The sequence below is a fragment of the Podarcis bocagei genome, assembly GCF_964188305.1.
Source record: "Podarcis bocagei genome assembly, chromosome: 8".
Lineage (NCBI taxonomy): Eukaryota > Metazoa > Chordata > Lepidosauria > Squamata > Lacertidae > Podarcis > Podarcis bocagei.
Genome location: NC_138133.1, coordinates 81,113,337 through 81,140,800, shown reverse-complemented (window position 1 = coordinate 81,140,800; position 27,464 = coordinate 81,113,337). Strand labels below are relative to the sequence as shown.

At 43.3% G+C, this 27,464-nt stretch overlaps 1 protein-coding gene and 1 long non-coding RNA gene across 6 annotated transcripts in view; one reads left to right on the top strand and one right to left on the bottom strand.

Annotated features, from left to right (window-relative positions):
• Positions 1 to 27,464, bottom strand: part of LOC308593205 — a 751,641-nt gene that overhangs the window by 616,572 nt on the left and 107,605 nt on the right. The gene's annotated exons all lie outside the window — the stretch shown is intronic.
• Positions 1 to 27,464, top strand: part of ASAP1 (ArfGAP with SH3 domain, ankyrin repeat and PH domain 1) — a 142,112-nt gene that overhangs the window by 111,148 nt on the left and 3,500 nt on the right. For 3 of the 4 annotated variants that reach the window (XM_081204428.1, XM_081204429.1, XM_081204430.1), the window contains 12 exons: positions 678 to 769; positions 2,613 to 2,799; positions 3,405 to 3,490; positions 4,867 to 4,982; positions 5,842 to 5,909; positions 6,860 to 6,967; positions 10,354 to 10,585; positions 15,715 to 15,885; positions 21,362 to 21,428; positions 22,527 to 22,585; positions 23,426 to 23,931; positions 27,314 to 27,436. In XM_081204428.1, coding sequence (XP_081060554.1) covers positions 678 to 769; positions 2,613 to 2,799; positions 3,405 to 3,490; positions 4,867 to 4,982; positions 5,842 to 5,909; positions 6,860 to 6,967; positions 10,354 to 10,585; positions 15,715 to 15,885; positions 21,362 to 21,428; positions 22,527 to 22,585; positions 23,426 to 23,931; positions 27,314 to 27,436 — 1,815 coding nt within the window. The remainder of the gene's footprint in view (positions 1 to 677; positions 770 to 2,612; positions 2,800 to 3,404; positions 3,491 to 4,866; positions 4,983 to 5,841; positions 5,910 to 6,859; positions 6,968 to 10,353; positions 10,586 to 15,714; positions 15,886 to 21,361; positions 21,429 to 22,526; positions 22,586 to 23,425; positions 23,932 to 27,313; positions 27,437 to 27,464) is intronic. The other variant, XM_081204431.1, reaches the window with a different exon arrangement.

Genomic DNA, 27,464 nt, shown 5'->3' with positions numbered 1-27,464 from the left:
CTGTAATGACCAGCTGGCACAGTTCAGGGGCAGGAGGTGCCCAATAGAACTGGGCCCTCGAGCAAAGCTGACTCAATGAGCCCTCCTTCCTGTCTCTCCTACTGTGGGAGTCTGATAGAATGGCTGCTCCCAGGTGAACCAGTTGTAGGAGCGGAAGCCTGATGGAGCTGGCCTGACACAGCAGAGCCGATGAAGTGAGCTATGCATCTCAGTTCTCCCACTGCAAGGCAGCTTCCTATATCCCTGATAGTACTACTATGTTATTTATCTTTCAGGGTGCTCAGTTCTGGTGGGTATCTTGATTTTTCTACTACAGTCATACCTCGGGTTACAGACGCTTTGGGTTGTGCGATTTCGGGTTGCGGAAGTACCGGAACGGGTTACTTCCAGGTTTCAGCGCATGCGCAGAAGTGCTAAATCGCGACGTGCGCGGAGCGCGGGTTGCAAACGTGCCTCCTGCATGGATCACATTCGCAACCCTAGCGTCCACTGTATTTGCTTGAGTGCAAAATGTTTGGTAATGGCAGACTGCAATTTCTAAGGAAAAGGTTTCTCAGAAGGCCTATGCTGTTCTGCGGGGAGGGGTTACCTGGCTGTGTCTTTGAAAATGCCATATACTTCAAATACTACACCTTAGAAGTCTTTAGATGAATACTCTTGTTCTGTATCTTCCACAGCTGGCCAAGAACATTGGAAACAATAGTTTTAATGAAATTATGGAGGGGAATTTACCAAGTCCCTCTCCAAAACCTACTCCATCAAGTGATATGTAAGTCATGGGGAAAAGTATTGTATGTGGACAAAATTAATATACGTCTTGTTTCATGGACCTAGCGAGACTCTGATAAAGCAAAGCCAATACATTAATTTTCTTAACAAGCAGCAAATGTTGAGCAACTTTTCAGATGGCGTTTTTCACAAAATTGACTCCCCCCCCCCAGCTGATATTCATGTTGCTTACTTTTTTTTAAAAAAAGACATAATAAGCAGAAGCAACATGTGTTTGGTGTTCATACTTTCATAAGGCATTTTTAATTTGGAAAGACAGGATTAAGTATTGTAATAAATACCAATGGTATCATGAAAGAAAAGCACCAGTAGTAATGTGAAAAATTGGTGGGAAAACCTGTGGATTGCCTCTTGTACCAGGTCTTGCTTGGACCACAAAAATTATAGTGAACAAAAAAACAATGTTCAGAGCTAGGGCAGAGATTACTTTTCCCACAATAAAATTTTGTCCCATTTCTGCATGCACACTGAAAATAAAAGACTTTTTTTGATTCTGAGCTTGCTAGTAGAGGTGCAGTTTTCACATGGCTGACAGACCTTTTTGCTACCAGTTGAGACATCGCAGGTTTGCAAACAAATGATTGAATTTGCTCTTAGATGCTTTAAGCTAATGCTTTTATTGTCCTTTAGTGCACCTAGTTCCGGCAAAGGCAAACTCGGCCCTCCAGATGTTTTGGGACTACAGTTCCCATCATCCCTTGCTAACGGGACCAGTGGTCAGGGATTATGGGAATTGTAGTCTCAAAACAACTGGAGGGCCGAGTTTGCCTATGCCTGATCTAGTTCCATCTCTTAATAGTTTAATGCATTTTTCTCAACAAATTGCAGTGAATTTCTAAAGTTTTGTTCATGTTCCCAACCCAGTGGTTCTGGGGAAAAATTGTTGCACAGCTAGTCTTGTTATTGTTGTTCGATTATTTTGAGTGATTTGTGAAAAGAAAAGAAAAGATCAAACTTTCATGCAAGATTTACAAGCTGACATTTTTATTAGCCTGCTGGTAAAAATCTAATAATACACACTTTCTGAATGATATCTTATGATGACAAAATGCAGCAAATTACGTCACTTTTTGTTTACTTCCTGAGCTGCATTTCTGCCTACAGCACCACTTCAGGCCCATGTAATTGGATTTTTTTTAAAAAAAGAGTGCCATTGTGTGGCTACCTCCTATTCTCCAGCCACTCACTTAACCAATTCTGATCCTCTTCTGCCCTTAATGATTCCATGCTCTTTCATTCTTTAGTATTACTTCCCTCTTTCAACTTTTTGCTCATTCCCTCCTGCAGTTTCAAGCTATCACTTTCTGTTTGGCGTTTGGATAATTATATATGCTTACCTGCTATAATCTGACCTTGAAAGAGGAATGTTACATGGATTTAGGAGTACCTGTGGACCAGTCACATTTGCCTCACTGGCTCAATTTAGGAAATGTTGCCTAGGACACTCCATGAAATCGTCTTAAGATGTTCTTCATAGTTTTGAGGGTTTGAAAATCTCAGAATTTTAACAAATAGCCTGCTTACACAAAAAATACTTTTAGTTAGCATTTCTAGACCGAACTGGAATTGGACATTTATAATACATAGGATTTGGTGTGGGGGGGCAATTTTTGATTTAGAGGGCTTTGTGGTAAAAGCATCGAGCAAACTATAGTCTCTATAGAGAATAATAGGTGAACAAGTTACTGTTAAATTGTTCAGATAAGGAATATCTTTAAAATGAATTTGTGGCCTTAAATACAAAATTAAATTTCATTTTTTTTTTAAAAAAAGCATTCTTCTAATTCCTATGGGACTTCTAGTAATATTTCCCCTATTTTCAGGACTGCACGTAAAGAATTTATTACTGCTAAGTATGTGGATCATAAGTTCTCCAGAAAGACTTGTGCATCTGCAGCAGCTAAACTGAATAAACTACTTGAGGCTGTTAAATCCAGGGATTTACTTGCACTACTCCAAGTCTATGCAGAAGGGGTCGAACTAATGGAGCCACTACTAGAGACTGGACAGGTAAGATACTAGTTGAAATATGAAAGGTATGAGCATTATAACAACACACAACACTATACAGTGGTACCTTGGTTTGCATACGTCTTGGTTTGCATACGTTCTGGATTACAAACACATCAAACCCGGGAGTGTGTGTCCTGGTTTGCAACCTTTTTTTGGATCACAACCCATTTTGGGGGGATTACGAACAAAAAAATTTTGGAGGCAGCATTGGCAAAAGCACGCCTTGTATTACAACCTGTTTTGGTTTACAAATGGACCTCCGGAACAGATTATGGTTGTAAACCAAGGTACCACTGTAAATAGATAACATGCAGCAGAACAATAGCTGATAAGGATCAGCTATGCAACTCACCTTGGCACATGTTTCCATTATACTGTGTATTATTTTGTCCAGAGGAAAATTTACATTAAATTTTAACAAATTCTTGTGCACACATGAGATTAGTAGCTCGTTGAATCTACTCCACTTTTGATGTAGTAATTCTGTGAATGGCTTTAATGTGTTCTGGCTGGGAGAAATAACTTGTGTCATAACATTTTTACCCAGTTGGAATGAACCTGAGAATCTTTAATCCTGCAACCATTTTTCCCCCTATCCTTAGGAGCCGGGTGAAACAGCCCTCCATTTAGCAGTCCGGACTGCTGACCAGACCTCACTCCACCTGGTTGACTTCCTGGTACAAAACTGGTAAAGGCCACCTACTTGCCTCTTAGCTGCAAACATAAAAATCAGTTTCCACCAGACTTTGAAATGCTAATTACGCCTGATACTCCAGTTAAGAAAAGTCGTGCATTTATCACACCAAGGGTTAACTACACTTAAAACGGGCAACTCGCTTTTTCTTCTTTTTACAAAAAGCAGCTATACAGGGGCCCATCTTCCCAGCGTTGTTTTCCTGCAATAAAACACCCCAGGTTGCCCCCCGAAGTTATTTTCAATCAGCAGAAATGCCAGCATTTCGGGGGGTTCTGGTGGGAAAATAGTATGGAAAGGACTAGGCCAGCCCACTTTTCTTGTGCTGCAGGCACACTCAACGCATTTGTGGGTTTTTTGTTTGTGTGTGTGAGAGAGAGGGAGAGTGAAATGATGATGATTAATGAATGTTGCAGTACTTTAAATTTGGCCCTCTATTTGATATTTTAATGGAGCTATCTAGCACAGCTCCAAAACAAACTGTTCACCACCAGTTCAGAATGTATCGATGTAAAGTTGGAATTTATTTTCTTTTGCTCCATCACGCATCACACATTCTGCCACATGCACTCGTCACCACCTCTCTCTCTCTCTTTTGGGCTCTGACATGGCCTCAAATCTCCACCTTCCTGCTCTTGTAACAATTTCTGAATACAGTCATACCTTGGTTCTTTTATGTCTTGGTATGTGTACATTTTGGCTCCCGAACACAGAAAACCTGGAAGTACGTGTTCAGGTTTTCAAACGTTCTTTGGAAGCTGAATGTCTGAAGCGGATGGCACAGCTTCTGATTGAGTGCAGGAAGCTCCTGCAGCCAATCGGAAGCTGCGACTTGTTTTTCGAATAGTTCTGGGAGTCGAATGGACTCTCGGAATGGATTAAGTTCGACAACCAAGGTACCATTGTATGAGCAACCTTGACTGCTTATCCTGCCACCACAAGGTTTAGCTTAACCTTTTTCTAGCAGCTGCCACAAGTTGTTTTTGTTTTTGTATTTGTGGAGGGGAATAGCAATACACCCAAGTCTGTCAAATTTGGGGCAGGGTGTGGGGGCAAAAATATTGCTTATCATAGTATTTCACATTATAGAAAACTTGCATGCTAGATATATATTACAGATGAGTTGGGGGAACAGGACGGCTTCTATTATTGAAGAACTTCAATATTGGAGTACCTTTGAGTACCCCCAAAGGGTACTCCAAGTGCTGAAAGGGTCCGAAAATCTATCACTATTTCCCCCCTTGTTAAATGCTTTTGTCAATATAGAATAATATACATTCATGTGTGTGCACTTGCATGCGTAGCACACAACAAACACAATATGAATTATTTGTTATAAAGCACTAATGTTTTTTCCCTTTGCTTTTTAGTGGAAACCTGGATAAACAGACAGCATTGGGGAATACGGTTCTGCACTACTGCAGTATATATAATAAGCCTGAATGTTTGAAATTGCTTTTGAAGGGGAAGCCAACTATAGATATAGGTGAGCAAGTCTGTAGCTTCAGAATATTTTCAATATTCCATACAGAAAGGTTTTAAAGGATAAAATCTTTAAACAGGGGTGTGAAGAGTTCACTACCCAAGAAAAAGTGTAGCTGACCAAGAAGGAAATTGTTTAACTTAGACACAGATTTGAAGTAATTAAAAAAATCTTCCTCACGTAATTAAAAAAAAAAAAGCCCTTGGTGCAAATCTCTTGGTAGTTCCTGATTTGCATTTTTCTCATATTTCAAATGCACCTTTGATCATTTGACTCAGTTATATTGCCTTTGATGTTAACTTGTTAAAATGAGATACTGCTTTGCTCCTGCTTTCCCAGATAGTGAAAATTCAGAGTAACATTTACAATGTCAGCTTCCATTTTTTAAAGTGTTCCTTCTGAGCCTTTGGACTCTCTGAAGATTCATAACTATACAGCTTTACAATTGAGAAGTAATAGTTGGGGTGTCATTGTAGTACTCCCAAAATAAAGAGCATTTCCAGGATCCAGCGAGAATAGAGCACTCCAGGATCCCCATATCATTCTTTTGCTTCTAGTACCTAGCTCTCAGCTGCTAACCACTGCACATCAACATTGCTTGCAGAAGAAAGGCAATAAATCCCCTTTCATTCTGTACAACATTCTAGCTAAAGCTGAATTCCTTAGTTCTGAACTGTGGTAATTTCATAAGCTTGAATTGTTCCCATTGTTCAGTGGGTTCTGCTGTTCTCCAAGATCATTCTTGTTGTGCATATCAATAGCTTGGTTTTCATATTCTATTTTTTTAAATATAGAGTCCTGGATTTTATTATATTTTTTGCAGCACTCTTTGACTATTTAATATCATATTTCAATTTTCTAGTAAACCAAACTGGAGAGACTGCTCTGGACACAGCAAAGAGATTGAAATCTATCCAGTGTGAAGACTTGGTAAGGGGCTGGGGGGAATGCTATGTTACACAAATGGAAATGAGAGGGGGAAGGGTCTGAAAATTTCTCTAATCGTTCAGTAGAATGGTTCCATAGATCCTATTAGTGAAGTTCTGCTCATGGGAGAGCAGGGTGGTTTTCACCAGTTCCTCCTGTGCATGCTTCATCTGCTACAGTGAGTTGGAGAACGCTCTGTACAGCATGGGAGGAAATAGGGTGTCAGCAGAAGTTACCTCCTTGTCTCCCTTTTGTGAGTGGCAGCCTCTGCTGGCCTTCCAGACCAACTCCACTCGCAGAAGTGTGACTCTGTAACCAAGCCTGTAGGCCTAGTCAAAATCACAGTGTCAGGGAACTGCCATCGGCTCACAGGTGAGAAACAGAAGGGCAGTTGTGTTACAGGGAGCCTCCGAAAATTTTGCAAAGCAGTTCCTCTTTCAGAGAGGAGGAAAGCCCCACCTCTAGTGGTGAAAAGGTGCAAGGACCAGAGTGAGAGCCTTAAGGCCGCTCCTGAGCAAGCCAGAGAGGGGGGAAGCAAGCCCTTGCCATCGCCCATCCTGCACAGTAGTCTGGGGCGCAGGGAGGGGTGGAAACGGTTGGGGGTAACGAAACTTTTATGTTGGGGGAGGTACAAAAAAAGACCACTCCTGGATTCTGCTAGTGATTGAGCCAGACATGAGCCTTGGGGCTCCTCACTGTAAATAGTCTGCACCAAAATAAAACCTGTAAAACACAGGTCAGAGTCCTGTCTGCTTACTCTCAAGCAACCGCAACAGCACCTGACACACAGGGTTCTGGGTCTTTTATTTTTTAAACTCTGAAAACAAGAACTTAGAGTTTTCTGCTTGCTATTGATAGTCTATAGCTTGTATAAGTCAAGTCATGGTAAAGGACACAATTAGTCTTTCTTTAAAGAGGTAAGATTAACATTTCCAAAATGCATGTCTTTTCAGCTTTCTCAGGCCAAAGCAGGAAAGCTAAATCCACATGTACACGTAGAGTATGAGTGGAATCTTCGGCAGGAAGAAATGGATGAAAGCGATGATGACTTGGATGACAAGGTAAGGAATAGTCTTGGATCAAATTATTACGCATTGAATTTTGGGGGTGACTGCACTCTTAGTGCACCCATCATTCCTCCCTGGTCTCTGAAGTCTGAAGCTCAGTAAGAGCTGTTGCTTTGATCTAATAATTTCTCTCCGTATATTGTTTTTAAGAGTTCTACTTGTTCCTCTTCTACTTTCATTAATATTGAATCACTGTTCTAATCAATTGTTCTTTACATATATAAGTAGACTGCACGTAGGCATTTGTGTGAGAGTCTTAATGTGCTTGTCTGGGAATAGATGGTTCGTGCTGCATGGAGGAGTGCAGAAGGAGGAAGTTTAGAAGCCGAGTTTGAGTCCAAAAACATTGCTGAAGGAATGCTAAGCTTATCCAGGAGCTGTGGAGAACGATCAACACATTAGAAAAGAGTAGCTATAATTGCATTAAACCAGTGTTGTGTAATCTGTGGATTAGTAACTGATCTTAATCTCACAAATAGATATTTTCAGTAATTTGTAAATCAGTGGTGGGGAACCTCCAGCCTGCCAGGCTTCTCTATTTGACCTACAGCATGGTGTGACCCAAACTATGCTCACCTCTTCCATTACATGACATCATATTGTCAAGGAAGATTCAAGAGTACATTCTAAGGCTGCTCCTGATTCTTCCTTTGTAAGCTGCAGGTTCAAAGTTGAACAACCTGACGTCACACAACATCAGGTGCTGGTTTGGCCATAAAGAAGCTTTTAATTAGTGGGCCATGGAAGGTTTCAGACCTACAAGCCAACCGTTATTATTATTATTATTATTATTATTATTATTATTATTATTATTATTATTATTATTACCCTGCCCATCTGACTGGGTTTCCCCAGCCACTCTGTGTGGCTGTTTAATTCATTTATAAGAACATTTATAGAACCATCTGATTAAGAAACAAATCAAGATAGTGTACAATAAAACCATTAAGCCATCACAAAATCATAAAATATAGAACAAATGACTAACACAAAATGGGGAAATTCTCAAGCACTTGAGAGGTCTGTAGACATATTGAAGATATCAGAGATCTAAGGACTGGAAGAGACTAAAACATTTACCTAGCATTCAAAGAATCATATAAAATTTGTTCTCAGATACAGAATAACTATTTAACTAAAACTGTCAACAAGTTACTGGGACTTAGAAGCAAGCTACACAATGTGCAGACATACATAATAGAATCCTGCTGTACACTTTCCCCCTTTTATTTCTTTTTTGAAATAATGGAATGAACAAACTTTGGATCCAACCCTCAGAGCAGAGAAGTGGGAGGGGAGTGCTTAACCCTCCTTGTACTTGTAAATTTTCTCCTCCCAATTGCTCCCTCTCCGCATGAGGATCTAAACCTACAATTTGAAACCTGCAGTAGTGGTACACAATTTGGAGTAGAAACAGCATCTCCCCTATAGGGTTCAAAATACACATTTTTCTATGGACGTTAAGCACTATATCTCATTAGCTGCTTCTCTGACAAATTCCTCCACCAAAAGCTCTTTCTCAGCTTTTAAGAAATGTTCAGGCTCTATTGTACATGTCGGAAAGCTGTGTACAAACAAACAGAACCACATAGTTCATAAACAGCTATATTTTGTCCAAGTTCAAACATTATGCTACAACTGCTTTCGCCAAGTGGTTTTAGAGAATTACTTTTATTTTCTGCTATTGGGAGAAGGTTTGCGCAGATAATGGAAAGTGTACTGCAAAGCTGTGTGTGCACAGTTAACACTGACATTCTTAAGTACACAGGAGATCAATTTATACTGTGGTACATCGGGCTACAGACGCTTCTGGTTACAGACTCCGCTAACCCAGAAATAGTACCTCGGGTTAAGAACTTTGCTTCAGAATGAAAGCAGAAATCGTGCTCCGGCGGCGCAGCAGCAGCAGGAGGCCCCATTAGCTAAAATGGTGCTTCAGGTTAAGAACAGTTTCAGCTTAAGAACGGACCTCGGGAACGAATTAAGTACTTAACCCGAAGTGCCACTGTATATCGTTGGGTTGCATGAACTTTTTTCAATTTCTTCCTTGGCAACTTTTTGCATCTATGTTAACAGTATAGTGGTACCTCTGGTTACAAACTTAATTCGTTCCGGATGTCCGTTCTTAACCTGAAACTGTTTTTAACCTGAGGTACCACTTTACCTGAGGGACGCGGGTGGTGCTGTGGGTAAAACCTCAGCGCCTAGGACTTGCTGATCGTCAGGTCGGCGGTTCGAATCCCCGCGGCAGGGTGAGCTCCCGTTGCTCGGTCCCAGCGCCTGCCAACCTAGCAGTTCGAAAGCACCCTCGGGTGCAAGTAGATAAATAGTGACCGCTTACTAGTGGGGAGGTAAATGGTGTTTCCGTGTGCTGCGCTGGCTCGCCAGATGCAGCTTGTCACGCTGGCCACGTGACCCGGAAGTGTCTTCGGACAGCGCTGGCCCCCGGTCTCTTAAGCGAGATGGGCGCGCAACCCCAGAGTCGGACATGACTGGCCCGTACGGGCAGGGGTACTTACCTTACCACTTTAGCTAATGGGGCCTCCCGCTGCCACTGGTATGTGATTTCTGTTCTCATCCTGAGGTAAACTTCTTAACCCAAGGTACTACTTCTGGGTTAGCGGAGTCTGTAACCCGAGGTGTTTGTAACCCGAGGTACTACTGTATTCATATATTTCTAAAACAGACAAACAAAGAAAGAACCATATTGGTCCTTATGAAAAAACCCAAAATCCACATTAGGGACCAACCAAAAGGACATAAAATAATGAGCAGGCTTTCTGGCACTCCAGAATTCTTCATCAGGTTGGATATTACAAAAAGCAGGAGGTGGGAAGATGAGTGAGGGGGTGCCCAGAAGTATAAAAAGTACAAAATAAGGCTGAATGTTGTGACCATGAGGTCTGCATTTAGTCACCTAATTGAGATTGGGAACTGATTGAATTAATCTCTGCTAGGTGCCGAAGGTATCAGGTTACACCTTATATTCTGGGATAAAGAAGCAGTGGCAGATCCCCCTTTCTTCTTTTTTCTTTTTGAACAGATCACCATTTTTGAAAACATAAAGGCCTACTGTTACCCACATCTGTCTCAGGCCTTAAGCGAAAGACAGTTTCCTGGTTAGACAGAAAGCCCGAAGTAAAGAGAAACATGGCAGTCCGTATATTAGTGAAGCTGGAGATTGATTTTGGGTTGTCTGCTAGGTAAGAGTCAACTGAAGCCAAATTGTATAGTGCTGCCTACTGGTCAGAGGGATTGCAAAGTCTGAGAAGCACATATGTTTGTGTAATAGTTATTTTTCTTTCATCAGCATTAGCCTTTAAAAAAACAAACAACTGGATGGTGCACAATTATAATGAGTCCATTAAATTTTCCCACAGCCTAGTCCAATAAAGAAGGAGCGTTCCCCAAGACCCCAGAGCTTTTGTCACTCCTCCAGTACTTCTCCCCAAGACAAAATGGCTCTTCCTGGTCTTAGCACTCCAAGGGACAAACAGCGACTCTCCTATGGAGCCTTCCCCAATCAGATTTTTGTCTCCGCAAGCATAGACTCCGCAACTTCTCCGACAGGAGTAGATGCCCCTCCACTCCCTCCCAGAAATGCTGGTAAAGGTATGTTATTCAATACCAAACACTTGTTGTAAAACTTTTGTGGTTAACTGGGATTTTCCTTTTTTGAAATGTTTTCAGGGCTCAAATGGAAGGTTTATCATTTTCTTTCATAAATGGACAATAATACTTTGAAGGCTATTATAAACCTCTTTTGTTAAAGCACCAAGTATCCAGCAGTGCTCAGTTGCCTGAGTAAGGTTTGGTTAATGCTCATTCTGCTCACAGTTCTAAAGCTAAATTGACTAAGTCTTGACGAGATAAGTACATCAGACTCTCCATCAGATCACCCCACCTAATCCAGACCATGGTGGAAACAATCAAGTAAAATATTCTATTTCTAATAGAGCAGTGATGAGCAGGCAACCAAGCGATTCTCCAGAAAGTTAGAACAAAACTAGGACTGAACTGAAAGGGAGAAGGTGACTTTTTGCAAACTGCTTTAGCTAAATTAAAGCTTTCCTTGCCCATGGCGCTCCGTCGCTACATTCTGGTGGTTTTTCAGTGCTTTGAAGGGGGGTGGGGTATGCAGGAATTAACCTATTTCAGGATTGCCTTCAATGACATTAGTGGATATTCAGATCTCCTTGGCTATGTAATATTGAGGCATCATTCTTTCTACTACATAACCCTCAGTTGGCTGGGATCAGCAATGTGACTGATTCAGAGCACACTTTTGCATAGCAAAGAGTTTCTTCACTAGCTATGTTCCTGAGTTTGGAGAAATATCACCCACTGGAGCCTGTATCTACCAAAGCAGATGCTTTGCTGCTTTAAGTTGTCAAACATCTTTGGAGCTATGGCACCAAACCAGTTGGCATGGTTTGACTAAAGCTGCAATCGTATACACAGTTAGCTTGAAGAGAGCCCCATTAACCTCTGTTGGGCTTCATCCAGTGTCATTTTGCATAGAAGTATTACAGGGCATGTAAGAAGGTTTATATGAATTATTGTTGCAATGTTCATCCACCTCTACTTGTGTAGACATTTGATTCTATGTTGTTTTGTGTGTTGCGCTATTTATTCAAGCTAAATTTGACTTCAGTGTTCCCCTAATTGAAATTTGAATCTGCTGTGGTACCCATGGCGTGCACTTGCCTCCTAAATGTGTATGCAGCTGTCTAGTTTGCAGTGTAATTTAATGAGCAGCTCGTGTTTGCGATAAATATTAGGTTTGTCTAACTGTACTTGCACCTGTTTTCTCTGGATAATGATAGACCCTTAGACTGTTATAATAGATTTCCCCATTCTTTCTAAGGTGGCGCAACTTTTAAAACGAATATTTGCCCATCATCACTCTTTAACCAGGTAGATAATGAGATAAACAATAATACAGTGGTACCTCGCAAGACGAACGCCTCGCAAGACGGAAAACCCGCTAGACGAAAGGGTTTTCCGTTTTGGAGGCGCTTCGCAAGACGAATTTCCCTATGGGCTTGCTTCGCAAGACGACAGCCCATAGGGAAATATCCGGAACAGCGGGGAAGCGCAGCGCGTCTTTCCCACTGTCCAGGACCTCTTCTGAAGGCTGGCGGGGGGCAAAAGTCTTTGTCCCCCCTGCCTGCCTTCCCAGGGGCTTTTAAATCGCCCCGGACAGCGGAAAATTCCTCCGCTGTCCCGGGGTGATTTTAAAATGCCGCCCGCCAGCATTTTAAGATCACCCGGACAGCGGAGAAGTCCTCCACTGTCCCGGGGTTTTTTAAAATGCTGGGGGTGGGAAGAAAAGCCCTTGTCCGTCCCCCCCAGCCTTCAGAAGAGGTCCGGGGACAGACTGTCCCCGGACCTGGTCTGAAGGCGGTTTCCCTAGGAACGTATTAATTGATTTTCAATGCATTCCTATGGGAAACCGTGCATCGCAAGACGAAAAACTCGCAAGACGAAGAGACTTGCGGAACGAATTAATTTCGTCTTGCAAGGCACCACTGTATAAGCCAGTGTTTCCCAACCACTGTTCCGCGGCACACTAGTGTGCCGCGAGATGTTGCCTGGTGTGCCGCGAGATGTTGCCTGGAGGGAGGCGGGCGAGTCGGGCGGCGAGAGGCGGGGCAGCGGCGGCGAGGAGAGGCCGCCCAGCGCGGGGCTCTCGCCGTCTGCCTGCCTGGCTGCCTGCGAGCTCGGCGGGCAGCGCCTCCGTCCGCAGCGCCCGCCTCGCGGCTCTCATTCCCTGCCCCTGCCAAAGCTCACCCAGCCAAGCCGCGCTCTCCTTCATGCCTCGCTTTGCTGCCTCCTCCCCCCCCCCCACCCACAAAGCTTGGAGGTTCCCCGGCAAGGGGGAGGAAAAAAAATTGAAACTTACACTTTTGTGCGTCCCTCCCGGTGTGCCGCTGCGCGCTGACGTCACGGGGCTGTAATGGTGGTGTGCCTCGAGATTTTTTTCATCAAACAAGTGTGCCTTTGCCCAAAAAAGATTGGGAAACACTGGTATAAGCAATACAGAATCAGAACAATGACTAACATAATATACCTTTGCAATGATAATCCCTGACCTTATGCAGGATGTCACAGTGCAGTGGAACCTCGGTTTTCGAACGTAATCAGTTCCGGAAGACCGTTCAACTTCCAAAATGTTCGAAAATCAAAGATCAATGGGCAGCCAGCAAAATCCATTGAAAAAAATGAAAAAACACACAGCGGAAGCCGATCAACTTCCAAGGCACATTTGAAAACAGAAGCAATTACTTCCAGATTTTTGGCATTCTGGTTCCAAATCATTCAGCTTCTGAGACGCTCAAAAACCGAGGTTCCACTGTGTTGTTACATAGTCAAGTGTCTGCATCTTGTTTGTTTTGATTCAAAACAAGCTAAAACATGGTGTACTTTTCATAAAAGCCATCTTCTAATTTCTTCTAAGATTCAGTGCACTTATTTGTATCATCTACTTTGTATTCAAAGGTATGTTTTGTAGTAGTAATAGTAGTATGCGTTTCACTTTATTTCACATTTACCAGTGAGAATTTTTACTCAACCAAGGCGATTTTTGTATCTCAGAATTTCAGCATCTTTTACTGCCAATCTGTCATTAGAGCATAACATCCACGTCATTTCTTATATGGCATTGATCTTATATGACAGTATAACGAGGCAGTAGAGTCTCTCTCTTTTTAATGTTTTAATGACAAATTGCATTTGTGTAATGTTAAGCACTTCATAGTGTTACTGTAATCTATAAAACAATCTAGTACATTTGCTATTATCCGTATTATCACCAAATTAGTCTTTTAGCTATGTTTCTTATTTATTTGTTATGGTGTCTATATAGGACACCCAATAAAACTTAAGTTTAACATGTTTTTAAGGTTTAAATGTTAAAATAAATGGAAGCAAAATTACTGTAATTTAGATATGCACGTTTGAACCATGATCTCTTTTATGTATGAATGACTAAAGACACAATGCATTAGCAATGGTAGGATCTGCTGTACAGAAAGCCACCAAAGACAGTACAGTAAGCATGCAACTTACACACATTTAACTTGTGTGCATTCAGCTTTACATGCATGGCAAAAGAAATAAAAAAAGATTAAAAAGGGGCAGAAAGTAGGCCGAATTCCTCTTCAACCAGGCCTTTGGCTTATCAATATTCTACAACCTTCTAAGTGTATTGGGTGGGGGCCTATTGTTTTGTTCAGTTTTAACTACCGTATTTTTCGCCCTATAGGATGCACTTTTCCCCCTCCTAAAATGAAGGGGAAATGTGTGTGCGTCCTATGGGGCGAATGCAGGCTTTCCCGGGCTTCCTGCAGCTCTGCGCCACCCTCCGGATCCCGGCGCAAAGCCGCACGGGGCTCCGGAGGGTGGCGCAGAGCTGCCTGCACTCCAGGGCTTCCTGCAGCTCTGCACCACCCTCCCGATCCCGGCGCGAAGCCGCACAGGGCTCCGGAGGGTGGCGCAGAGCTGCCTGCGGTCCAGGGCTTCCTGCAGCTCTGCGCCACCTTCCCGATCCCGGCGCAAAGCCATGCGGGGCTCCGGAGGGTGGCGCGGAGCTGCCTGGGCTCCAGGGCTTCTTGCAGCTCCGCACCACCCTCCGAATCCCGGCGCGGAGCTGCCTGCGCTCCAGGGCTTCCTGCAGCTCTGCGCCACCCTCCGGATCCCGGCGCGAAGCCGCGCGGGGCTCCGAAGGGTGGCGCAGAGCTGCCTGCGCTACAGGGCTTCCTGCAGCTCTGCGCCACCCTCTAGATCCTGGTGCAAAGCCACGCGGGGCTCCGGAGGGTAGCGCAGAGCTGCCTGCATTCCGAAGTCTGGTGCGCGCTGAAGAGCGCCCCCGGGCTTCGCGCACCTCTCCACAAGCCTGGAGAGACCGGCGCGGCTCCCCAGGCTTGCAGATAGCAGGCTGTTCTGGGGGCTGGGGTCGGGGGAAGCTCGGGCTTCCCCCGCGCCTGCCCCATGCCTGGGGACGGGAAAAAAAATTTCTTTATTCCTCCCAAAAAAAATTAGGTGCATCCTATGGGGCGAAAAATACGGTATTTATTTTGTTCTTTTATACAGTATTTTTATCTTGTAAACTGCCCTCAGATCCTCGGGTGAAGGGCAGTATATAAATTTAATTTAAAAAAGAATAAAATTACTTTGGCAAGCCCACCTGCCATTGAACCCAGTGGGTATTAACCATTTGCAATTTTGGCTTTAGGCTCAATCCCTGGAATGTACCCCTTGCCTAGGTTGTTGGCTTACTGTATCTGCTTTCAGTGGTGCATGCTTTAGCCGAAAGTACCTTCCAATCCACATCTGTTCCTTTCCTCCCTCATTTATTTTAAAATAGATAATAATTTAAAATAGATAATAATAGATTTATTTTAAAATAGATAATAATTAAGTAATTTAAGCACTGTCTGCTGTGACTAAATATTAAACTGAAATTCCTTTAGGGTGCTTCCTCTCTGATATGCCAAATGTGTGTGTGTACGTGTACGTGTACCGTTCCAGTCAAAATACTTACATAGCCAGAAAGGCTAAGAGTGTAATTAGAGTGTTGTTAAAGTTTGGAATTGCTTATTGTTGCTTTTCAGTCCTTTGCTTTAATGTGGTCTGGTGCTTTTTTGTTTTGTTTTGTTGTTTTTTGGTAGTTCCTTTTGTGCTGCTTTAGTGCTAACCCTTCTGTGTGTCGGTAAAAGGCTGTTTGTTTGATTTTACAGGTCCACCTGGCCCTCCTTCAACCCTTCCTTTAAGCACTCAAACCACTAGTGGCAGCTCCACTCTGTCTAAGAAGAGGCCCCCTCCCCCACCCCCTGGACACAAAAGAACCCTCTCTGACCCACCAAGCCCACTACCTCATGGACCCCAGAATAAGGGCCAAATTCCTTGGGGTGAGTTTTAAAGCACTTAAGACAACACTCGGGTGAGAGGGAGATGCTCACAGTGGCTCAGTTCAGACATCATATCAAACCTTGGTTCAGGAAGGCTATCCAAGATTCAATAGAATCGGGGGGGGGGGGACGGACATAATTTACAATTGGCCGGCAAAATTGGTTCTTAGAGGGTTAGTGCAAAACCATGGCTGACTGTGATGCATGAATTGAACCAGTCGCTGCTAATTATAAATGAATCTCTCCAGCTGATAAGCTTTCTGTGACTTTTCCTGTGTCGTTCCAAAGGCTTATAGCTGCCTTTAAAAGGTAAAGGTAAAGGAACCCTTGACCATTAGGTCCAGTCGTGGCCGACCCTGGGGTTGCGGCGCTCATCTCACTTTATTGGCCAGCATGACTAAGCCGCTTCTGGCGAACCAGAGCAGCGCATGGAAACGCTGTTTACCTTCCCGCCGGAGCGGTACCTATTCATCTACCTGCACTTTGACGTGCTTTTAAACTGCTAGGTTGGCAGGAGCAGGGACCGAGCACTGGGACCTCACCACGTCGCGAGGATTCAAACCGCCAACCTTCTGATAGGCAAGCGCTAGGCTCTGTGGTTTAACCTACAGCGCCACCCGCGTCCCCATAGCTACCTTGTTTCTATTGGCGACAATGTGCAGAAGTAGCTAACGCAGTTACCAAACATGTTGAGCTGCGTTCAGCTAAACTGTTGTGCTATTGGGAACCCACTCAACAAGTCTCCCTAGCTCAATGGGGCTTATCTCTCCCCGCCCCGCCCCAGGTGCCCCTACAGAATTGCCACTGTGGATCAGGAGACACCCACCCACCAACCATGAATTGCATGTAGGGGGAATAGAGAGAGAAGATAATTCCATCTGGCATCCGCTGATGGAACATTCATAATAGGGCAGTTAATTATTTCCAATATTTGTTAGCACAGTTCTGTTTAGATTGATAGGAAGGTCCTCTGGGGCCAGAGAGTGGGAAATCAAACCAGTTCATGCAGAGCTTAAGGTGTTTGCTTGAAACTACAAAAACACACCCTTCATAAGATTTTAAAGCTGCTGCTGTCCCTAGGCTACCATGTTGCCTTGTACAGTGGTGCCCCGCAAGACGAACGCCTCGCGAGACGAAAAACTCGCAAGACGAAAGGTTTTTTCGTTTTCGAGTTGCTTCGCAAGACGAATTTCCCTATGGGCTTGCTTCGCAAAACGAAGCTTGCCCCCGCACCCCGGACCTCTTTTGAAGCAAGGGGCGGCAACGGGGAGAAGATCGCTTCTCCCCGTTGCCAGCCCCGCAATCTCCGGGGACAGAGGGGAAGGCGCACGCGCGCCTTCCCCTCTGTCCCCGGACCCCTTTTGAACCAAGGGGCGGCAACGGAGAGAAGCAATCTTCTCCCCTCCGCCCCTTGCTTCAAAAGAGGGGACAGAGGGGAAGGCGCGCGTGCGCCTTCCCCTCTGTCCCCGGATCCCTTTTGAACCAAGGGGCGGCAACGGAGAGAAGTGATCTTCTCCCCTCCGCCCCTTGCTTCAAAAGAGGGGACAGAGGGGAAGGCGCGCGTGCCTTCCCCTCTCTCCCCGGACCCCTTTTGAACCAAGGGGCAGCAACGGGGAGAAGCGATTCTCCCCGCTGCCCCTTCCCTTGCTTTAAAACAGGTCCAGGGACAGAGGGGAAGGCCCGCGGCGCTTCCCCTCTGTCCCCGGACGGTCTCCATAGGAACGCATTGATTGATTTTCAATGCATTCCTATGGGAAACCGTGCTTCGCAAGACGAAAAACTCGCAAGAAGAAAAAACTTGCGGAACGAATTAATTTCGTCTTGTGAGGCACCACTGTACTCTGCTGAAAACATTTTAGCCTCCATAGTCTGCTAAATGCAATAACTAAAGCAGAATTATTTGTGTGTGTGTGTCTGGCCAAGTAAATTTCAGGTTTTTGTAAGATTCTCCTTTACTATTGTGCAGTCCTGTACATGTCTACTCAAAAGTAAGTCCCATTGAGTGCTTACCCCCAGGTAAGTGTGTATAGGATTGCAGTGTGTATAGGATTGCACTGGCTTTGTTTGCATATCATAGTAAGCCACAGTCAGTAGCTTACTGTGAGCATACAGATGGCTCTGCTCCTCCCATAGTGGGGCCAGCACAGCACAATCCCTAACTTGGCATTGTGCTTTATTTTGCACCAGATAAACTACAGTGTGAAGCCAATGCTACATTTTAGCTTGCCAGTTGTGGTTCTGGTGTGATGCTATGTCAGGGATCATGGGTTGTTGCTTCCCTAGGGAAAGAGCGAAGCAAGAGTGGTTTCATTTTCCTGGCAAACCATTAACTATGGTTTACCATGATGCACAAACTGGTCTTGTGTGACATTTCTGTACATCAGGTTTGCCTGACAAGTCTATTTTCAAAGCCCTCGACTTTACTTCTGAAAGTGTTCTAAGGAATTACTTGACCTATATTTTCAAATATGATGATGGGTTTTGACTGCAATGGCAAAAAGCTTTAACCTGAAAAAGTCTACAATTTGATTTGTACTCAGCCTTTAGGGAAAAAATATGAGATTTGTACGGTTTTCTTTGGGACTTGATTTATGCCCCCCCCCCAAAAAAACCAATCCAAGAACAGTTGAATAAGCGGGAAATAGGTGTGTCAGTTTATAGATCAAAATTCCCTTCAACTGTAAGTGGGTGAGCATTGTTACAGGGTTGTTACAAGTCACAGTGACTTGTCATTTTAGGAAGTGAAACTTTATTTTTGCACATTTCTTCAGTGAGGAGGTTTTTCTATGCAATTTTACATGCAATTGACTTACCCAGCTAAACTAAACTACATTAATTTAATCTTTTTAGCTCCCCTGATTTTTGGAATTTGAAAGTCGAAAAATTCAGCAGGCCCTGCCACGTCCATGTAAACAAGTGAAATTCAGGAATAGGGGGAAATGTTTCTGGACATACAAAATAGCATTTTGTAAAGGTGTCCATACAGTGCTTTTCCTCAGACAAACTATAAGCTGTAACAAGCTTTGTGCAATGGTTTGTCTGGAGAAAGCTAAACCATGAGCCCAGACGATCCTTCAGTTCAGCACAGTAGCAGAACAGCTGGTGAGGAGCAAGGCAGCTGTGATCTCCTCTTTGGGAGTCCACATGCTTGTTCACTCTAAGCCACAGTTTGGCTTAGTGTTACATGCAAACAAGGACTGTGGCAGAGCTAACAACAAATGTATTATTCTCTGGGGCTCCCTTTCTAGCTGGCATAGCCAGTAATGGATTGTGCACTTGTTTTTTGTGTTGAAAAGTTAATTAACTGTTGCATGACAAATGGAAGGCCTATGCTTAGTTAATGACCCTTTATTCACTAAATTTATGTGTTTGCATCCATGTGCTGCTTGTAACTATAAATCTTTGGCTTGCATCTCTGGCTTGTGTCACCTCCAGACTGAGACAACAAAGATTCTTGTGACACCTTAAATACTAACAAATGTATTGTGGCAGAAAACCATCCTGATTTCGTTTAAGTGGTTTTGTTGTTGTTGTTGTTGCAACAGTCTATAACATTCTCTGAAATTTCTAAATAAAACAAGAGATGGCAACTGTTGATTAAACTATAACAGAACTATAATTGTTGGGAAATAACTGGGCAACACATAACTTGGCAACAGATGAGCCGAGTAAGTGAGGTGCTGGGCTTTGAGAAGGAAGTGTGAGGGCTCTGACAGGGTCCTATATTCCTCTCGCCTCCTTTCCAAAGCTTAGCTAGTGGTTTCCCAGTTGTGGAAGGGAGGTAGGAGGACTCTAGGACCTGCCACAACCTCACACCTCCTTCCCCAAGCCTGGTGCCTTGCTTATCTTGGCCTACCTGCCCCCACCCCACCCCAGCGACAAGGCAGTGTGCGGTCCACAGGTTCCGTGTCGAAGTACACTTGCAGGCCCATCTGGTATGAAAAGTTAGGCCGCCTTGATCTAGAACAGGCATAGGCAAACTTCCATCCAGATGTTTTGGGACTACAATTCCCATCATCCCTGGTCCTGCTAGCTAGGGATCATGGGAGTTGTTGGCCAAAAACATCTGGAGGGCTGAGTTTGCCTATGCCTGATCTAGAACAGTAAGAACCCTTCTAGCAATAAAAAGCCTTGGAGTTGACTGCACTCCCAGTAGAGGGTAGACAAGAACAGGATAATCAAAACAAGGCTTCTTAAACTAGAGGGGATGGGTGGGGACAAAGGAACAAGAGTTACTGCTAAGTGAGGGCCTTGCCCCACTTATTGCAACATACCCTTATCCTCTCCATGGGGCACGGAGAGGCTCGTACCTTCCTCTTGAATCTCCAGATTTCCAGAACTTTTGGCTTTTCTCCTTGCTTGGGTGGCCACTAAAGGTGGTCTGTTGTCTTCTGCTCCTCCTCACTGTGAAGCAAACCGCATGCTAAATCACATTTTGGCTGCCCCCATCCAACCTTTGCTTGCTGTTCTGGCCAAAGGTTTTGATCTCTCAGCTGGGAAGAGAGTTGGCTCAAAGAAGAGTTCTTTCCTTGGACTGCCTGAGGCAACAGGGCATCTAGAATGAGGCACAATTCAGGCGGCAACTCATTCACCCATCATACCAGCCCTTTTCTTTGCCAAGAATGTGGTTTCCTTTTATACTATCAATTTAACTCTCTGAGGACCAGTTCACACACAAACTCTGTGCCTCCATTCTAAGCGATTGCCATTTGTGTGAATAGGGCCTTAAACGTATTAAATTCTTCACTTGGGTTCTTAGGGCTGAATTGCACACATCTTCAGAAAGGTTATTTGCATTTCTTCATTCGCATCACTAGATTAATTGTTATCAACAAATTCAACCTCTCTGGGAGAAATTAATTTCCAGTTTGTGGTGAAAGAAGGTGATAAAATTAAAAGTTCTCATAGAAACAGGATGTGTTTTTAGTATCAGAATGTGAAACCTCAGCAATATAGCTATTGCCCTACAATAGTAAATTAGAGTTCTACCTTCAGCTTCCTAGCACATTTTGGTGTAAACAGTTGGGTGAGGTTTTTTAAAAAAACAAATATTACAGATATAGGAAGTTCTATATAAGGACTGAAGTGTTAACAATTTTTCAAAAGAGAAAATGCCTCAGATCACAAAGTTTTAACTCTTGCCTAACTTCTTTCATAGCACCTTGGCCACAAACACATGCATAACGCACAAACACAGTACAATGCACTTCCTGTACAAACATGCTATTATAGTATAATTCTTTTAAATACTTTCCCTTACTAGCAGACGGACTTAAATTGCTTAAAATCAACATTGCATAGGAGGCCATATTCTAGATTATAAATGCCTTTTCTGGCCTTAAATCACTATGCATAAAAAAAGGTAGCGGTGAGATCCTATAGCTTCTACTTGAAAAGTCTTTACATTATTTATGATATCTGCTACTTCATCCAATTTAAAATTTTAAAAAAACTTATTTAACGTTTTAATCCATAGGTAATGATTTGGGTCCTCCAGCCACAAAGACTGCAAACAAGTTTGAGGGGATGTCTCAACAATCAGGGTAAGATATTTTTTATATTTCCTGTTCGTTCACTGAGGCCAAACAATGATATTAATCCAGATTTTTGTGAGTCAGTAGAAAATTGTTCCTTTAAAAAACAACAAACATATTTATAGTTGAACTCAACTTGTTTACATTTCACCTTCTCTTTTCTTTTTAATCGCTTTTGCTAGGAATACCTAGCAGGGTTTGTAATGTAAAAGTCAGTATCATGTTTTCTTCAGACAAATCTGTGATACAGCCCCACGTGCATTGCAGTTCTAGCCACTCTTATCTAAAAGAAGAAGAAGAGGATGTTAACAGAGCTAGAAAAGCTGTCAATAGAAGGAGGCCTGATTTCAGAAAGGACCCTGTTGACATCACGAAAAGCCTTTTCTGGCACATGTTTACACGGCTTTCCTGACCCATGATATAAAATTCTGAAGCACCAGTGAACTTGGAGGTTTTCAGCTTTAAAAAAATCTTTTTTAAAAAGCTGTTGCAGCACTAGCTTTGAGGAAATAGGCTATGCAGACATCTCCTCTCCTCTCCACTCCAGAAAAAGGCAATGCAGTGCTTTCATGTGCTTAAACTAGCACTGTTTCAAAACCTTTGGAGCAAATTTCAAATGTCCCATTTAGTAGGAAATAAGTCCTGGAAATGTGGCAATCAGTGCAAATCTTCAAACATGTCAGGTACAAGAGATCATAATGTGGCATATATATATTCTTAGTTTTTAATAATATCCTTGAGTTGATCATCCAGTGCTGAAATAATTCAGAATTCAAAGAACCAACATCTCCCCTGCCCCAGTTCATGATTCTTTTTCCGTTCTGTTTTGACTTCTGATTTCTGTTCCAGTGGTGTCCTATTTGAACAGGTCAATATCCATACTCTTTCAGTAGCCTATTTCAAAAACAAGCTTAGAATAATAGGATCCTTATATACAAACATTGTTATATTTGAGTAAAGGAAGCCCACAGTCAACACCCCTGTGAGGTATTGAGTCTGTTCTATGGAAAGTGTTTGTGCTGCTAACGTTGATGCCTGGTACTCTAAAAAGGAGGCATTTGGGTATTTCATTATAGAGATGTAAACCATTATGTGTTTGTTCATCAGCACTGGGACTGCTAAGACTGCACTGGGTCCAAGAGTTCTTCCAAAACTACCTCAAAAAGGTAAGTATATCTCTGAGCATGAATGCATACAGAGCTATGTTATACTAAATCAGATCATTGAACCACTACTGTTCTGGTCTACTGTTGACTGGCTGGGGTCTCTGAAATCTCAAGTATAGATTTTCCCCAGGTCGGTCTCTTCCTCTCTTGCCTTACTCACAGCATGTTTGTATTTATATTGTGAAGAGTTGTTTGAACAAGATAAAGTTTCAGCATAAGAAACCTGCCTAATCCTGGGATGCTTTGTAGGTTTCAAGACATAGGAGTGGCAAGAACTAAGAATATAGTTGCTGCAGTACTCTGTTTTACAAATGTCTCTTAGACTATAACAGGGATGGGGATTTCAGGCTCAGGGCCAAGTTCACACTTCCACATCTCTCTGTTTTATTTATTTAATTCCATTTATGAATCCCCACAGAATGTCTCAAAGGAATTTCATGGTAAAAACAACAACAAAGATAATGAAAAATAAATGCATATATGCAAATGGAAACTATTTCATATGTGAAAACAGTTTGAAGGCAGACTGGGATCAATATATCCACTTAAGAGGCTGGTTGAAAAAGGAAGGCCTTCAACAGGTGCCAGAAAGGCAATAGAGATTGTGCCTGTCTGATAAGTAGAGCGAGGCATTTCCGAAGGGTTAATGCTAAAATTCCTATATAGTGCAGAACACAATCAGGTGTTATCCTCAGGGAGCTTTCTCCTGTTGAGCACAGTGATTGCGTATAAAGGTATAGGACCTTGTATACCGGAGCATATGGGACTTTTATCTGTTGCAAATGGAGAAATATCAACCCATTCTGAAATTAATTCCATTGTGTTTCCTTTCTGTTTCAGTGGCACTAAGAAAAATAGAGACGATTCACCTTCCTTCAATAGACAAGCCCAGTCAACAATTGGAAACCTTTCAGAAGTCCATTTCACTTTGTATTGATCTGCCACAGAAACCACAACCTGGAGATTTGCCCCCAAAGCCTCAACCCATGGAACTACCCCAGAAACCTCAGATTGGAGATTTGCCCCCCAAGCCAGGAGAATTGCCCCCCAAGCCCCAGTTGGGAGACCTGCCACCAAAACCACAGCTCTCAGACTTGCCTCCGAAGCCGCACATGAAGGACCTTCCTCCCAAGCCTCAGCTAGGAGATGCTTTGGCGAAAACTCCTGTTGGAGAAATGTCACCGAAGCCTCAGCCCTCGGAGGCAAATCAAAAGTCTCATTCTGTGGATCTTTCTCCCAAGGTACAATCGAAAGAAGCCGTCCAAAAGCAAGCATCTGAAGACTCCAATGATGTAACCCATGCACTGCCAGAGACCCCAGTGCCGCTTCCTAGAAAAATTAACGTGGTGAGTAGATAGATGGTTTGTTCTCTATTAAGGCAGCGAGGGTTTGTTGATTCTGCCAACCCTGCTTTGGGGTGTGCAGAGCTCTGTGCAGAAAACAACACCGGGGGGATTTGAGGTAGACAGCGAAGCTGCTTGAAGGAAACTGCTTTCCTGGTGCATTTTGCGCCCCATGCCAATACCTTTCTGTTGCTTCTTGGCTGACTTTAATCACTTGCTGCACAGTCACAATCATGTATTTCAAAATAGCCTAGCTGCTAAACCATGACTAACACAGGCAATTTGAGGACAAAAAATTGCTCTCTTCTCATGACTACTTGAATGCCATTGTTGGGACATGTGCAAATGAGGTGTCCAGTGCCCCAGCAAATCCTGTTTTGTGGGATCAGCCTGATTATGTGGACAAGGTGCTTGCAGTAGTTTAACCACGTGCTCTTTATCCTTGCCCATCAAGGCTGCTTCAAGCTAGCCAAGGGGATTTGACTGAGCATGGTCCAGGCTATGATCAGTGTGTCGCAGAGCAAGCAAGTGGCGCTTACTGCCCTTAAAGGGATGATAAGTGTGTCCCTTCCTTGACCTTGAGGTTTACAATAGCTGCCACTCAGTCGCAGATACTTGGAGAGTATCAGAAGGCACCATTGGAGGTTAACAGTTGTCTAAACTAGGGAAAGGATACCTTTTTCAGTTTGAAGGCTGCAGTCCTTATATGCAACCTTCTGGAGAATACATAGCATACATAGCAGCATGGGCGGGGTCAGAGGCAAAAGCAGATGGAGCATTGAATGTAAAATTGACCCTTGTACAGTAAGCTGGTATCTGCATATCTCCCTCTATCTCCCATCTTAAAATCAGAGTGCAGGGAGATGTACCAACCTGACAAAACAGTCAGGAAGGGTGTAAGTAAAGCTGGAGAGTCACAGCAATATTATTACATTGTTGTTGTTGTTGTTGTTGTTTGTTTATACCCTGCCCATCTGGGTGGGTTTCCCCAGCCACTCTGGGCAGCTTCCAACAAAAGATTAACAATACATTAAAACATCAGTCATTAAAAACTTTCCTAAACAGGGCTGCCTTCAGATGTCTTCTAAATGTCAAATAGTTGTTTATTTCTTTGACATCTGATAGGAGACCACTACTGAGAAGGCCCTCTGCCTGGTTCCCTGTAACCTCACTTCTCGCAGGAAGGGAACCACCAGAAGGCCCTCGGAGCTGGATCTCAGTGTCCAGGCTGAACGATGGGGGTGGAGACACTCCTTCAGGTATACTGGGCTGAGGCCGTTTAGGGCTTTAAAGGTCAGCACCAACACTTTGGATTGTGCTCGGAAACTGGGAGCCAATGTAAGTCTTTCAAGACCGGTGTTATGTGGTCTCGGCGGCCACTCCCAGTCACCTGTCTAGCTGCCGCATTCTGGATTAGTAGCCAGGCAGACAGGTTGGAGGACTGTGAAAATTGAAAAATAAATTTCATCTAAGTTTCCAAAGTGTAAAGAAAGTACTGGGAGATAAACCTGGCTCCTTTATCCCTATAAAAATGCAACGCAGGCGGTTACCATTTTTGGTGCGTCCAGTTGATGGACAACCGCCAATGCGCGGGTCCTTTTGGAGCCAGAAGAGGGAGGAGTGGGGGCAGGACAGGGGGCGGGGCAGATTTTTGCATGCTCCACCAATGCGTGCTTTGACCAGAAATGCAACCCCCGTAGAAACGGGGAGCTGCCTGTCTAGAAGAACATGGACTAATATTGCAATTGAGCCACTTTCACAAAGGCAAACTCTCAAGTGCCAAGGTTGCCTGGTAAATTGTCTTTATATAACTGCCAGTGGCAAAGCATTGAAAATGTTCCCTTTTATCTAGGAATATAGAATGCTGCTAGATACATTTTGTTGCCCTTACTATGTTCTGGCTTTCTGGGGCTATTTTTTTGCGTGTCTTGAGATGTGTTAGTTTTTATTTAGGGTGAGATCCAATGAGCACCAACGGGTGTCTGTTTCTGCAATAGGGCTTCTTCTTCCTCTCCTGCCCATATATGGAGCAGATTTTGTGTGGTGTGTGGGAGGCTGGAGGGCAGAGAAAAGAATCCCCCAGTTCCATTGTGCAAGTGGATTTTCTCTTGTGCAGAAAAGCGGTTATCATTGGATTTGGCAGGAGTTGTTTTAATGGTTGGGCTGTTGTGAGTGAGGGTTATTCCTTTTGTTTTTCCCCAAATCGTTCATGATTCGTGAGCAGATCAGTTGAAGGGAGAAAGTGAGATAGAAATTTCAGTGTAAATAAAATCTATATATGCAACTGGGTTGGCCAACGTCTTCAGCCTGGCAGCCCTCTGCTTGCTGCCACAACATTATGATAGTGAGCTACTCAGCCAGAAAATAAGAAATTGGTCCTAAATCTCTTAATAGGCTCCCTGGATAATGGCCATAAAGGTTTTAGTTGATATTTATTATAGACTCTCTATCCTCTTGCTCTGACAACTGCAAGGGTAATGTATCTACACATCTTGGTGAGCTGCACATGTCAGGAAGGGGACATTAGGAATAAATACTGTTGGCTGGGATCCAAGTGGCATGGCATGTTTTTGCACCAGATCCTCTCTTCCATTTGTTTTCTGTCTTTTAGAATGTAAGCCTGGTGGCAGGGGCTGCCTCCTTTGTAAGCTGTTCTGGGAGCCTTTTCAGGTGAAGAGTAGGGTATAAAAATACCCCCCAAAAAGTAACAAAAAATAATCCCCACCCAATCACATATGTATGCATTGTGCATCCCATGGATGTTGCCCATGGATGTTGCTGGAGCACAGCTTCCATCGCCCCTGATCACTGACTATGCTGGCTGAGGCTGACTGGAGTTTGAGTCCAGCAGCACCTGGAGGGTCACAAGTTCTACATCCCTTCAGAAACATCTGGGGAATAAAAATGCATTCACCTATTGCCTCCAAGACAAATGGTGTATTCCCTACTGCAGCCTTGCTGAGTACACTTGCGTCATCTTCTGTAATTCACTGTACGTCAGGACTTTCGTTTCTTAAATGTTCTTTTTTTAAAAAGTTTTTTTAAAAAATTGAAAACGTTAAATTACTCAACACATACTTGGAAATTTTTGAGGGCTTTAGGCCTCTGTTGGTTTAAAGTATTTGAAATGTTTAAACGTATTGTAGCATTCAAGACAATGAAATATTTTTAGAATGTGTTATTATTTGATTGTTTATTTGATTGTTGTTAGCCGCCCTGAGCCCGGCTTGGCTGGGGAGGGCGGGATATAAATAAAATTTATTATTATTATTATTATTATTATTATTATTATTATTATTATTCAGTGTTTTTGCTGTTACGTTAACATTTTGTTCTGTTGTTGGTATTTTCCCGCCTTTTAGCTATAATGTGATTTACATTTTAGGGAAAGAACAAAGTTAGGCGAGTGAAGACAATCTATGATTGCCAGGCAGATAATGATGATGAGCTTACATTTGTTGAAGGAGAAGTTATCATTGTGACGGGTGAAGAGGACCAAGAGTGGTGGGTATGTACCTTCCTGCTTTGAAAAACCG